Source organism: Leptonotus elevatus, chromosome 16, assembly GCF_054856555.1.
Source record: "Leptonotus elevatus isolate MCC_2025b chromosome 16, RoL_Lele_1.0, whole genome shotgun sequence".
Taxonomy (NCBI): Eukaryota; Metazoa; Chordata; class Actinopteri; order Syngnathiformes; family Syngnathidae; genus Leptonotus; species Leptonotus elevatus.
Window position 1 is genome coordinate 12,065,277 of NC_141254.1, and position 14,438 is coordinate 12,079,714.

The window sequence follows — 14,438 nt, forward strand, 5'->3', positions numbered from 1 at the left end:
TTTGAAATGGAGTTAGACCACTTTCAGTGGCTCCATTGACGCTAAATATTCATTTTTACTGTTGTACTCAAGTACATTCCAAAATCTACATGTAAGTACAGCGTTCGAGTACTTCTGCGACTTCTGATATACTTTTGGTATGTTTTTCCTTGTTGTCAACAACTTGTCTTGTTCTTCCCGCACAGAAGCCGCTTCGAGTGAGACTTTTGAGTGTGTGCTTTCGCAGTAGGCCTCATTGTTGTTTTATGCAAAGCGTGCGGCGCGCGATAGGACGCGCGGCCATGTATGCAAATGAGCCTCTCGGGCTGCCGGTGTACAAGCGCTGCACAGGTGAGCTTTCCTCCACTCTTGAAAATGCCAAAGTAAGTCATACAAGTTGCAGTAGTGGGGACGGAAGATTTCGTGTTCTTGCATCACTAAACAAACACTTCAGGTAAGTTTTTCACACACACACACAAAAAAAGACACTTTTTTTGTTGTGCTTTGCTGGGAGTCTCCTATGAATATTATAAGCAGCACATTATGTGGCGGCGGTGGCGAGGGCTCATTAGAATAAAGTGGAGGTGATTTTCCTGCGCCTTGTCCTGCCGAAATGGTGTAGGAAAATCAGCTGAATTGTGTTTCATCATCGCAGGTCGGGAAGATGAGTGCAGACACTCTGGAGCAGTCGGACACTCAGGCGGAGCACACAAGTGAGCCCATGTTATACTCTCTAATTGGTTATCTATCTGCATGATTCATGAGATTAACTAGCGCTTGCTTATTTATTCGGGTGATTCATGAGATTCATCAAGACTCGGTTGTTTATCGGGATGATTCAAACAGTCTGGCTTGTGTGAAACTGACTTAAATCATCTGAGAGTCAGCTTGACCATTTATTGGATAACAAAAATTAAACGTATAAGTAACAGTAAAAAGAAATGTAACTCTAAGAATTATACTAACATAAATTTCAGTGCATATAATATATATACACACTCACACATACATTGTATACATACACATATATGGTCATGGTCTAAATTTGCACCATGCAGCAAATAATCAGCGCTCTTGCGAAATCTGTGATTTATTTTAATGGTGATTTTTGCATGCTGTTTAAGCGTTTTATTTATGAAGGCACTTTTCTTTTTAAACGTGTGGTGCAGGCTTTCGTTTGTAGAAACCTCACAGGCAGATCCAATTAAAAGGACATAGTAATGAGGATTGGTAGCAGGTGAATTGGCTTTTTCAGGCGAATTGGCTTTTTGTTCATTTGTGTGCCTAATGAATTTAAATGAGTGCTTATCCTGAAATGATAGTGGGGGGAAATGAAATGTGATTAATCACATTTAGCAGACTTTTAAAAGTATTTCTCAGTACCTGTTTATATATATATATATATATATATATATATATATATATATATATATATATATATATATATATATATATATATATATATATATATATATATATATATATATATATATATATAACATCACTTTCCAGAAATGAAGGAAAGAATCTCCAAAAAGGCGGCAAAGCGTGATAGCTCTAAGTTATTTGTTTAGTGTTAAACTGATTCATAACATTTTTAAAAAATAATTTATAATTTTGTGTTAACATAGGTAGGTTAATTGGAACCTAAAAATAAAAGAAGTTTCATTTTTACAGAAATGGTCAACATTAGAAGAAAAAAAAAGAACCATCATACCAGTAATAATATAATTTTAGTACTAGCTTCAAAAGAAAAATGTTGGATAAAAAAAAGAAGTCATGATTTTATGAAAAAGTATTTTTTTTTTAAGAAAGTGTTTTAAATTTTAAGAATTATGTTGTCACATTTCATGTGATAATTAAATAAACTTTCTTGCAAAAAAAATTCACAAAAAAATCAATGATGTCACTAAATCCGCTATCCTAATACTAATGTGAAATTGTATTGAAATGAGCATTGAACTTCCAGTCATTATAAAACTTCAAATGAGTAATGCTTTAACAAACACGCTGCAGCAATGCATATAAACAGAGCAAACAACAAAATACAATTATATATTATGTTTTTGAACAGCAAAATATTCAACCAAACTGATACAAGTACCGTGCATTAGCCTAAATGCTAACATATTTTGCAACTTGCTTCTGATGAACTAATATAAATTTAAAAATAAATTAAATAGTTACAGGAATAGTCGTAATAAAAACAACATAACTATTGTGAGATTAAAAACAAAATTTTAGGTGAAGAAAGTAATAATTTACAAGAAATAAGTTAGATTATTGTGAACAATTAACATAATGTAAGTTAAGTTGTAATAAAGCAAGAGATTGCTTTTAACTATTACAAGAATGATGTCATAATTTTACAAGAAAACATTCAGAAGTATAACTTGATGCTAATACCGTGGAAATAACATATGATCATTCAAATCAATCAAACAACGGCTACTTGAACACATGAAGCAGCAACACATAAACAGAGGAGAAAAAAAATAAAATAATAATAATTAAAAAAAATAAACAGGCGAAAATAACAGAGAATTAAATGTTGGACTTTTAAACTCCTAATTGTTCAATCAAATTGTCAAACAGACATTTGCAAAATTAATACTAGCATATACATTGCACAATGTATGTACAAGGATTGACATAATCCAAAATATGCTCATATGTCAATCAAGGGTCAATCAATCAATACATACATCTTTTTTTTTTTTTTTAATGTGCCAAGTCTCGTGTTCCAAACAAGAATCCCTTTGACCCGTGGAGAACTCTGCATGTATGCATGCGTGCGTTTGTGCGTGTGTGTAGAGTGGCAGTTGGTCGCCATACCAGGATGGCCCTCAGGCATATTTGCTGAGAAATGCCGACTGCCTCGCGGCCGAGGACGGCAACAAAAAACAAAACAATAAATGGGAACTGTCAACAGAAATGCAGAACTTCCTTTCAAACAATGGCCGAGTGTGCGAGCGCGTCTGAGCAAAAAAACCCCATTATTTTAGTAATTACTGAAAAATAAGTCAAATTCTTCGAGAGTGGACGTGGAATCGACACAATCATAATCTACTAATATATGTAAAATATTTATATAAGGTCATTGAGATCCATTCTATTAACAATCATTAAAAATAAACTGTACACGCAAGTCCATGTACTAGTATGCTTTGTCCGCACTGAGACAATTCAACGCACTAGTAGAATGACAACAAGTTACTAGACTCAACTGTGCTCCAGCTGACATCTGCTCACTGATATAGTATGTATACATATATATGTAGGCCTATATATACACATACTGCATGTAGATGGATAGATCACTGACCTGAATATATGACTGGATAGCCGATAGCCCATACACGCCCGTGTAAGCTGTTGAAGCGGTAGGGCGGCCATCTTGCTCCTCCCATCTCACAAGCAGACTACTGTATAAACTATACAGTATATGTACAGATTAGACATATACAGCTCGTAGGCAGTTAGTATAGGGCCAGGGAGCGATAGACCCCGATATTAGATTTGGCAGAGTCATCGTTTGTCGAATTACAGTTATAATTCTTTAATAAACATGTAAACATCATTAAGCATATCATTTATACTTGTATTTAAGGCAAGTTGTAAAACGTCTGATGTCCTCTTGTTTATCTCTAATAAATTTAAAACGTCACAAAGCATTCTGTTTCTACTAAGCACTGTCTCAAACGTTCTCCAATTTCGATACTGTAAATGTATAGGATCATATGCCGAGAGACGTTTCTTGGGAGGAGCAATATGGCGGCTTCAAAAGTCTTGGCCTATCGGCTATCCAGTCTTGTAGGATGGATAAATAGATAGATAGATAGATAGATAGATAGATAGGATATCTAACTAGCTAGCTAGCTAGCGCTCGAGCTATCTACTGTTTCCCAACCTTTTATTGAGCCAAAACATTGGTTGCAAAACAATTCACAAAAAGAGGATGTACAGGTGAATTACGTTACTTCAGTCATCTAGTAGAAGCACATTTGATTGTTCTGCCTGTTAAGATACGTGGTTGGCATAGATAAATTAAGAAAACTGTTTTTAATAGAAAATAAATCGTTTTTCATCTAAATAATTGACCTACATAGCTAGCTAGCTAGGTACCGAGCCATCTGACTAATAGCAGCACTATTCATCTATCTAATGCTTTTTAAAATCCTTAAATGTATACAGACAGACAGACAGACAGACAGATAGGTTAGAAGTGGCACAAGTAGAAAACCCATGACTAGCAAGACTTAGTCTGTCTACAAGTGCGTTTAAAGGTTTTACTGCTAAGGACAAAGGTCGTACATGGATTTTAAACCAGAGATCGAGAATATTGAATAAGAACCCCGCCATGGTTGCAAATGAAGCCCTCCCGTCCCGAAGCTGTTTGGAAGAGCAAATATGTATTCTTCTTCTCCCCACTTGGTATAATGAGAGAATTGTGAAAAAGGTGCCAGCCCTCGCCTGGAGTGAAGGCTGGCTGGATGGGATTGATGTTTTTCCAAATATTTTTTTTTCAGGCTAATTGACTCCTCGTCTTTGATCACAGTGTTTGCGTTTTTTTGAAAGTATTTTGTATTAATTGGAGCGCTTCCAGCCAAGGCGTGTGTGATCATTTCCAGATATATGCATGAATAAATACATATTTAGATACACAGCCACACCCGTCAAGAGCGGGAACTAAACTATTTCGTCATAGTTGCGTACATGACTGTTGTTTGACTGTTTTTATAATAGAGCACTTCAATAAACTTTTTTGAAAATATCATGCAAAGATTTTAAAACAAAATGTTTTCTAAAATTAATGATCATGATTATTTTCATCTGTTTGCATAATAGTTTCACAAAAGTGATTTTTTTGTTTTATGTTATACGCATTTAAATATATTACAATAAATACAATTATAATAATTTCCTATTTATTTTTTATAATTATCCATTCATGTGCCAGAATTATTTTTTCAAAAAAAAATTTTTTTTAAGTGATTCATCTTTAAAAAAATATTTCCTAGAAGTTAAAATTTAGTTTTATGTAAGTTGTGTTGATTTTAAATGAGTTTCAAGATATCCTTAAAACATCCTTAAAATAAATGTATTAAAAAAATGCAAAGCTAAAACAAAAAAGTGTTTTCTAAAATGTTATGATGATAATTTATGTCATTCTTCATAACAGTTTAACAGAAGTGCAATATATTTTATTTGTTGCCATTTATTCTGCTGAATAAAATGTGATTCTTCCTCAGGACACAACCATATTAAAACATCATGAATAAAATAAAATAAAAATATATATATTTTAAATAAACTAGAATTAAATATTAAGGTGAAGGATTTTGGATAATGCTGGTTTAAATAAATATGTATAGTCACACTATATCAAAAATTTTATTTTACAATTAATTTGTGCAGTCCTGCTTTGAAAGATTACAAACTCTTTTGATGTAATTGACTTAGAATTTATATATATATATATATTTTTTTAATGCTTAAAAGACTGGCGTATTACTTTTATGAGTGTGCGTGTGTGTTGAAGTTAACCCTTCTCAGAGTCAAATTTGCATGTCACGGTCATTTTCATACTGGAACTTTGCCATCCGGGCTGCTTGTCCTGAGGGTGGGGGTGGGGGCATTAGAGATGGTGGGGGCGAGTGGTCGGGTGTTGGGGTTGTAAGTGTATTTGCATGATGTGTGTGTGTGTGTCTCTCTCTCTCTTCTCTCTCTCTCTCTCTCACACACACGTATACAGAGTCCCATTTGACATTCAAATGAGTACAAAATGGCAACACACCCTTGAACTCTCCTCCTCGTCCATCAGCATCCTCGCACGCTGTGAAACTCTGTAAATGACTGCGTATTTACGTCTGTTTGCGTGTGTGTGTATGAGGTTAAGTCCGCCTTATAATTATGCAAAATCAGTTGCAGTTCAAGCAACGGTGGTCACAACATTAGGTACAACTGCACAATCCACCATCAAGAACCAATCAAGTCATGTGCCCGAGCGAGTGAAAATTCATATGGAGAGATCGACATAAAACAAACTTTTCATTTGTCTGACCTAAAAATGAATGTAATTTGCATACTTCCCCAAATAAGAGGCCGAGCGCACTTATTTGTTACTCCCAGTTAAAGTCGACAGTAAAACTAAGAAAAAGGAAACAAAAGAGATCTAAACATAACGTTAGACAAAATGTTCCACTAAATTTACGAAAAGTTGACTAGGTTAATGCTAATATAATGCAAAACGCCGTACTAGTCGAGCTAACGTACCGTAAATTAGTAATGATGTTACGGTAATTATAAATCTTTATCCATTGTATATTTAAATACAATATTCAAATGTTAAAAATAATTTTAAAAAATCTGCTAACTCAATGCTAACCTAATACAAAACACCACAGGCAGGCTAATGTAAATTAGCATTAATGTTTTATAAAAACAAACTTTCAAAGCATCAACAAATACAAACAAATGTACAAGAGTACTCACAGTGACTACTGCAGCTTAGTAGGGGGACCTTATTTGCCTTTTCTGCTGTTTGTGTCAATTAAAGTCATTATCTTTTGTGACGGCCCCATTTCACCCTTCTGTTAAACGCTTTGGTTCAAGATGCAGAATTTTTATTGTGACATGAGGAACAAAATGCCACATTTTAATCAATCGTGTTGATTCTCTTTTTGTCATTTCAGAGCAAAAAGGAATTGGATTCCACCGACAAGTAAGTTGACATTGCATATTCAGTCTTTTGACGGTCTGGCAAATAGATGAACAACTGACAATGTCATAATGATGATGATTGAATTTTTTTTTTTTTTTTTTACTATATGAAAGTAAGCGAGGATTGGTGATTAAACAAATGATTAAATGGGCTCATTATCAATACCATTCAATTGAAAATTATTGCATTTAAAAATATATATATAAATTTGTTGTTTTTATTTTTTTACAACAATTTTAGTGCAGCTAATACCTCTTATGCAATCAATGAGATGTTGCAATGAGAGCGCCACTTCCACCTACTGTAGTGGTTGTGCAATTACACTTTATTCTAGTCCAGCAAAAAGAAAACTTGCTTCTGCCCCCCTATTTGAGAAGGACTGACCACATAACTTAGAAAAGTATGTTAGCTTAATGCTAACACACATATATGGGCTAATGTAACTAGCTAGCTACCGTCCTGCCCAATCTGAGAAAGCCGTTCAAGCTGATCATCCCTGTTATTGACTTCACCTTTGCCCAAGAGTTTTTGTTTGTCAGACATTTTTTGGGCCAGGTAACATCCTCTCGATCCACCCCCCCCCCTCCCGCCCAAATCACTATACCCCACCCACCACGCCCCCTCATGTCAATAATGACTATCTCCTCCTCCTCCTCTCAGCTCTTCTGAATCACCTCAAATAGTTTGCAGCTATTTGGATACTTCTCCAAACACTTTTTTTTTTTGCAGTGGGAACTTTTTGTTTCCATGTGTTTGTTTTGTTTTTTCCCTCCCCAAGGAAGTGCTACGGCATTCAGGGGCTGCTATGGGTGGTGTGTGCGGGTGTGTGTGTGTCTATTTGCATAGTGGCTCGCCCAAGGGGAGGGAGTCTTTGTCACTCGTTGTATCTTGTTTAGCGACCAAACTGGTCCTGGAGTGAGCGAATACAATACGCACGCACGCACTAAATATAAAACTGCATACATTCGTGACCTACAAACATTCGCTGCACTTTTAGTTGCATTTGTCACTTTTTTTTGTGATTGTTGTAGATAAAGACAGAGGGCATCAACAATTCGTCCCACTTGAGTTCCTCGCTGAAGACATGTCACATGACGCAGAGTCCTCCAATGCACCCTTCTCACATGACTGGGGTAAAAGGAAATATTAGGAATCAGAAAATAGCTCATTGGAATGGATGGATGGACGGATGGATGGTGCCTGATTTTTATGGATGGATGGATAGGTGGACGGATGGATGGATGATTGACAGACAGACAGATGGACGGGTGGATGGTGGCTGATATTTACAGATGGCTTTATGAATGAATGAATGAATAAACAGATGGATGGTGGATGGATGGTGGATGGACAGACGGACAGATGGACAGATGAATTGTGGCTGAAATTTACGGATGCATGGCTGGACGGATGGATGGATGGTGCTTGATTTTTATGGATGGATGGGTGGATAGGTGGACGGATGGATGGATGATTGACAGACAGACAGATGGATGGGTGGATGGTGGCTGATATTTAGAGATGGATGGATGGACGGACGGACGGATGGATGATGCCAGCTATTTACGGATGGATGGATAGGTGGACGGACGGATGAATGATGGACAGACAGACAGACAGATGAACGGATGGATGGTGGCTGATATTTAAAAATGGATGGATGGATGGACAGATAGGTGGTGGCTGATGGATGGACAGATGGAAGGATGGATGATGGATGGTGCCTGATATTAACGGATGGATGGACAGGCGGACTGACAGATGGACGCATGGATGTTGGCTGGTATTTACGGATGGATGGTTGGATGGATGATGGACAGAAAGACAGATGGATGGATTTATGGCTAGGTGGATTGACGGATGTGTGAGCGGAGAGATGATGGATGTACGGTGGCGCGATGTTAGATGGTGAATATATCAATGAATGAATGAAAGACTGAATCGATGGACGTATACAGTACACCTTCCATACATCCTGTAATGTCTGCATTGGTCCTGTCTGTCGCCATGGCGATCAGGACCTGACGCAGCAGTTGCTCCTGATGCCGCCGTCCCACATGTCATCGCAGTCCCACTTCCTGATGTCCCAGAACGGCCCCAGCCACCAAGGTGACCACCGCCGCCACTCCAAATGTGGCCACGCCCCAAATTGAGCCATCTGACCCGATGCTTCTTTTCTTGCCCGCCACCGCAGCTCTTCTGCCGCACAACCTGATGTCACTTGCGGGGCAGAACCAGAACGGCGTCCTGCAGCATCAGCCCGGCCTGGCTTTGTCCCCGCAGGTAAACGGGGGCGCCCCCCCCCCCCCCCCCCAATGTACACGAACCGTACAAACAAAGCTCCACATACACTTACATGTGAGATGATAAGCTAGTGGGGATAACTAATTAACAAACCATGAGCATTTGTTTAATCAAATATGACTAAGGTATGGATCCAGCGCGGCAACATTTGGTGAGCGCAGATTGAGGCAGCTTAAAGGCTTCTTTTTTTTTTTTTAGAACTTGAACAACATCAGATTGAGCGAATTGTTTGCCATGCAGGCGATGAGCCGCTCGATGGACAACCACATGATGGACATGCCCCACCTGCAGGCCAGCAAACACATAACGCCCCCCCCGCACCAACAAGAGTCCAGCGACCTGGAGGAGCTGGAGCAGTTCGCCAAGGCCTTCAAACAGAGACGCATCAAACTGGGCTTCACGCAGGTAACTCCGCCCACCGCCCAAAAATATCCGTCCGGTGCTGACGGCGGCGTGTGACGCGCTCCAGGGCGACGTGGGCCTGGCCATGGGCAAACTGTACGGCAACGACTTCAGCCAGACCACCATCTCCCGCTTCGAGGCGCTCAACTTGAGCTTCAAGAACATGTGCAAGCTCAAACCTCTGCTGGAGAAGTGGCTGAGTGACGCAGGTAGAACGCGCGCCATCGCGGGTTATAAAAAGTCGACACACCCCTCTCAATGTCAGGTTTTGTCATCCAGTACACATAAAAAAAAAAAAAAAGACCAACAATAATACATTAAAAAAATATATATATACATAAACATAAATAAATTAGGGGCGTCAGGCGATTACATTTATTTATTGTAATTAATCGCATGACTTGATCTGTTCTAAATATACAATAAAATATTATTTAAATGTTTTCATGCTCTTGTTCACGTAAAAGTGGGAAAAAAACGAATTTCAAAATAATTCATAAAATTGAGTCAAAATTAAAAGTGTGACATTGATTTGTGTTTAGGTCATTTTCTGCCTCTAGATGGCATAATTGCATTTGTAAGACATTGGTGACAGCTCAGTGTATTTTTTTTCTCCAGATTAAGAGCTATCTAATCTTTAACATGAAGTAACTAGTGAAATTCTGCATATTTTAAAAATTGTAAAATACAACTTGACCCCAGTCTCCACAAATGTATGCATTATTATTAAATTTATTGCTGCTAAATTTTGACATGGACGTGTCTGCTGCGTTGAGACTGGAATTCCCCCAGTACATCTTTTTTTTTTTTTTGTGGCATTAATTAAATTAACTCAAAATTACCTCACTAATTTTGACACCCCTAAAATAAATAATTAATAATACTAATGATGATGATGATAATAATAATAATACAGTAATAATGATGATAATAATAATAATAAAATACCCAATTGAGATAATGTTGTTGCAGAAGTGTGCACACCCTCTTAAAACTGGGGATGTGGCTGTGTTAAAGAATGTATCAAGATTATTGTAAACTCGTCATTTTTATTTTCTCTCTTTATTAACTGATGTTATTAAATAACTGACCAATGTATTGCAAATATTACAATGGCAACATTTGGACACAATTTCCAATGCATTCCTTTTACATTTGTATTCATTAAACAATTGCTTAACTAATCCTTAACAAACTACATTTAAAAGGGTTGAAAGAAGCGATGCGAGTTGTCCGTTTGTCCTTGCAGAAAACTCCCCTTCGGACTGCATGAGCGGCGCCGCCGCCACGCTGCCGCAGCTGATGGATGGTTACGGACGCAAGCGCAAAAAGAGGACCAGCATTGAGACCAACATCAAAATGACGCTGGAGAAGCGCTTCCTTGACGTGAGTAGGCTTACATCAGTGGTGAAATAACAGAAACAAAAAAAAAATTCTTCAATATTATTCCTAACTGTCTGCAGTTAATCACCATTGAAAATATTTGCGATGTAAAAACTAGCCTTCGCTTTCTTCCGTTTGAAGTCGGTGGGATGTTGTGTTTTCTGCAGAACCCCAAACCCAACTCGGAGGAGATCACGCTGATCTCGGAGCAGCTGGCCATGGAGAAGGAGGTGATCCGGGTTTGGTTCTGCAACCGGCGCCAGAAGGAGAAGCGGATCTACTGCCCCATCACCAGTTTACCCGTCAAGACGCAGAGCTACAACTCCAGGATGGTCCGTCACGAGGCGCACTTTTGTTGCCTTCATTTACGTTCGCCTTGGAAATCACAAATAGTCACATAAATAATTGTGCTTTTTTTATTTTTTATTAAATGTGTTAATTTAAAACATTTTTTTATGATAGATACTAAAATGAACAATTTGCTTGAACTATTGTGTTATCAATACAATATTGAGCATTTTTAATTAAATAGTTATGAGTTAACTGCCATTGACGTCAAAAAATCAATATTAATACTTTTTCTATTTGTTTAAGATTTAATTTATGTATGAAAACCTAGATTTTTTTAATTTATTGTACATTTAGAAGAGATATAAAATTTGTGATTAATCGTGAGTTAACTATTGAAGTCATGCGATTAATTACAATTAAAAACATTTAATCGTCTGACTCCCCTAATTTTTAATAATCTTTTCTTTTCTTTTTTAATTAGGGGCATCAGGCGATGTAATTAATCACATGACTTCACTAGTTAACTCACGATTAATCACAAATTTTATATCTGTTCTAAACGTACAATAAATGTTTTCAGTTTTCATACTCGTGTTAACAAAAGTGGAAAAAATTTTGAAACGAATGGAAATAGTTCAAATGAATTTTTTATGTCCATAGCCGTCAATGGCAGTGAATTATTTAAATTATTAATTATAAAATAAATGAATAATTTAATTGAATAATTGCCCTATTACTACAGTCATAAAAGCAAAAAAAAGACAAATATATAACAGTTTATTGTTTAAATGAATTGATTGCTTAATTAACTATTATATTATTCATAAATAATAATTAAAAATATTAGTAAAATAACTAAGTCTAGATTTTTTTGAAGCAATTGATTAATTATTGATTTAATTAATAATTTTCTTTTTTTAATGTCAATTAATTGTTGATTTAAGAATACTCAAAAATAATAAATAATGTAAAAGTATATTATACTGAGTGGTAGTGATGTATTCCATTTTATTTATTCATTTTATTGTCGTAGTAAATACACTCCATTTTATTTGTTAAAAGTTAGAATTAGTTATAATCACATTAGGGACTTTTTTTTTTCATGAATGAATTTCACATGTACAGTATGTGTCATTTAAAAACAAATCTTTATAAAATTTAAAAAAATTAAAAATCAATTTGTCAATGAATTACAATGCTTTTCATTTGTGTTTTTTGTCGTAGGTGGCGGCAGTGTCCCGATCATACAGCCCGCTTGCTTCAGGCGCAGGTGAGAACTCGTACGATATACGTTACACGTGTAAACGTGTCAATGTTGAGATTTTCCCACAAGCCTCCGTCGTCGTCCGCAGTTTTCTCAAATTCGTCTCCGAACTGCGTGAGCCGCGAAGTTTCTCCCGACAGCATGTCCATGTCCACGGCCTCGTTAGCATCTCACATCAGCCCGACGTCTTACAGCACTCAAGGGTAAGCAAAATGGCGGCCATTTTAGCTCGTCGTCATTTTTTTACGAATAAAAAGCACACACACAAATATGCTTGTTAGTACAGATTAATTCAGCAATTGAATTACTGCTCTCTATTAATTATAAAACAGATATATTTTTTCCTCCATTTGTGTGTGAAATAATACAAATTAATACTATGATTTCTTGTCGTTTATATATCATGAGTTCATGATTGTGTCCGTGCTGCTTTATGATCATCTATGTTTTAAATGCTTTGTCTCCATCTTGTGGCATCTGCAAGTCATTACAACCTACTTTTGGCGTGGACGTTTTAAAAAATCGATTGTTTTTATTAAGACATTTTGTATTATGTTTAATAAATATTTTTTTAATAGTCAAATTGATAGATTTAGGTATATGAATTAGGGATACAAATTAGGTTTAGGGTTTCAAAATAAGGTTTCGAAGTAAAATTTCACACTAGGTTTAATATGTTTTCATTTTTGATACTTATACAAATATTGTTATTAAAAACGAAATCTAAATGAATTTTACTGCAGCATAGGGCTGCTCGATTATGGAAAAAAATATTAATCATGATTTGGTTTTGAAATCACGATTAGGATGATAATTCATTTTTTGGTAGAAAACAAGAAAATGTTTGAACGTAAAAACTATTAAGACAAATAAAATTGATTATTAATTATGCAAGTTCCTTTTGGATGAAACAAAATATATTAGTTATGTTAAAATTTAAAAAGGTGCATATGTATAAATTTATATTAATATTTTGTATTTGTGGAGTGTAATAATTGAAATTGGAATTTAATTTTGATTAATTGCACAGCCCTATTGCAACTTTTTACTATCATAAAATTATTTTCAAAACTAACAAACACAATGGAGAGTATCTACTTCATACTTTTTACGATGAACAACTATAACAATCAAATGGAATATATCACACCTCATGGCCGTTTTGTTTTAAACTGACACATTATTATCTTGATCCAAATTCAATCAACATAATATGACAGGTCGTTATGCTAATCCACTTCCCATTAATCTAATCACCCAATCACCACGTTTAGCTGCGATGAATAAAAAAAAAAAGAATGAGTGCAGTAATTGGATTACTTGACCTAACACAATGTGTGTGTGTGTGTGTGTGCGTGATGCGTTTCAGGTACTGGCCTCGTTGGAATTCTAGCAGCTATCCCCACTGAGGCACCGTGGTGAAATTTCCAAGGATGTACAAAGAAAAGTTAGCCAAGAAGATGAGGAGAACTTTAACTTTGAAACAAGATGAAGTCTGACGTGGGCCAGCTCATAAGCTTTTACGTGTGAGACTGTTTGGGGGCGGGGAAAGAAAGAAAAATATCCAAAATATTTCACTTGGTAGGAATGTAAATAGTGAGGAAAGAAGCGCTTGTGTTGGGATATGTCATACATGCAATTGTTAGTTTTGAACTGGATGGTGCAAAAGGGCTCAGTTTCTCTCCAGTGGGCTAATTCTTCATTTGAAATGAATAAAAAAAAATGTTTAAAGAATAAATTTACCCAAAAAAAAGCACAGGGAATTGTATTAAAAATGTTGCAAATCATTTCATTGATAACTGTAAATTATTTCAAACAAATAATAGTTGTGTAGTTTCCAGTATGATGATGATGATTATCTTGAATTGTCCCGAAACCTCCCGTAAGCAAACTAACGCCTAACATTTAGCATTAGCCAAAGTTTTAGCACAAACACCGGGTGGGTTTCCATCCACCTATTTTTATTCAAATTTTCAAGAATTGCGAAAAGGAAACTGAATAGAAACGGCAGATATTCGAAAAAAGGCCCAAAATTCGCAAAAAAAGTTTTGTTTTTTTAAGCGTATCGAAAAAAGGAAAATGCGCATTTTT

The 14,438-nt window shown here is 36.1% G+C and overlaps 1 protein-coding gene across 2 annotated transcripts; it reads left to right on the forward strand.

Annotated features, from left to right (window-relative positions):
* Position 1: 1 nt before the first annotated feature.
* On the forward strand, positions 2–14,134 carry pou2f3 (POU class 2 homeobox 3). Of its 2 annotated transcripts, none has more exons than XM_086098658.1 (13): positions 2–433; positions 635–692; positions 6,675–6,703; positions 7,735–7,836; positions 8,722–8,812; positions 8,898–8,986; positions 9,206–9,412; positions 9,477–9,618; positions 10,659–10,795; positions 10,960–11,124; positions 12,308–12,353; positions 12,436–12,550; positions 13,717–14,134. In XM_086098658.1, the coding sequence occupies exons 2-13, from the start codon at positions 644–646 to the stop codon at positions 13,754–13,756; spliced, it is 1,212 nt and encodes a 403-aa protein (XP_085954784.1). In that variant the 5' UTR covers positions 2–433; positions 635–643; the 3' UTR covers positions 13,757–14,134. The 2 variants fall into 2 exon arrangements, with proteins under 2 accessions (XP_085954784.1, XP_085954785.1); XM_086098659.1 differs by having other exon boundaries at positions 9,248–9,412.
* The last annotated feature ends 304 nt before the right edge of the window (positions 14,135–14,438 follow it).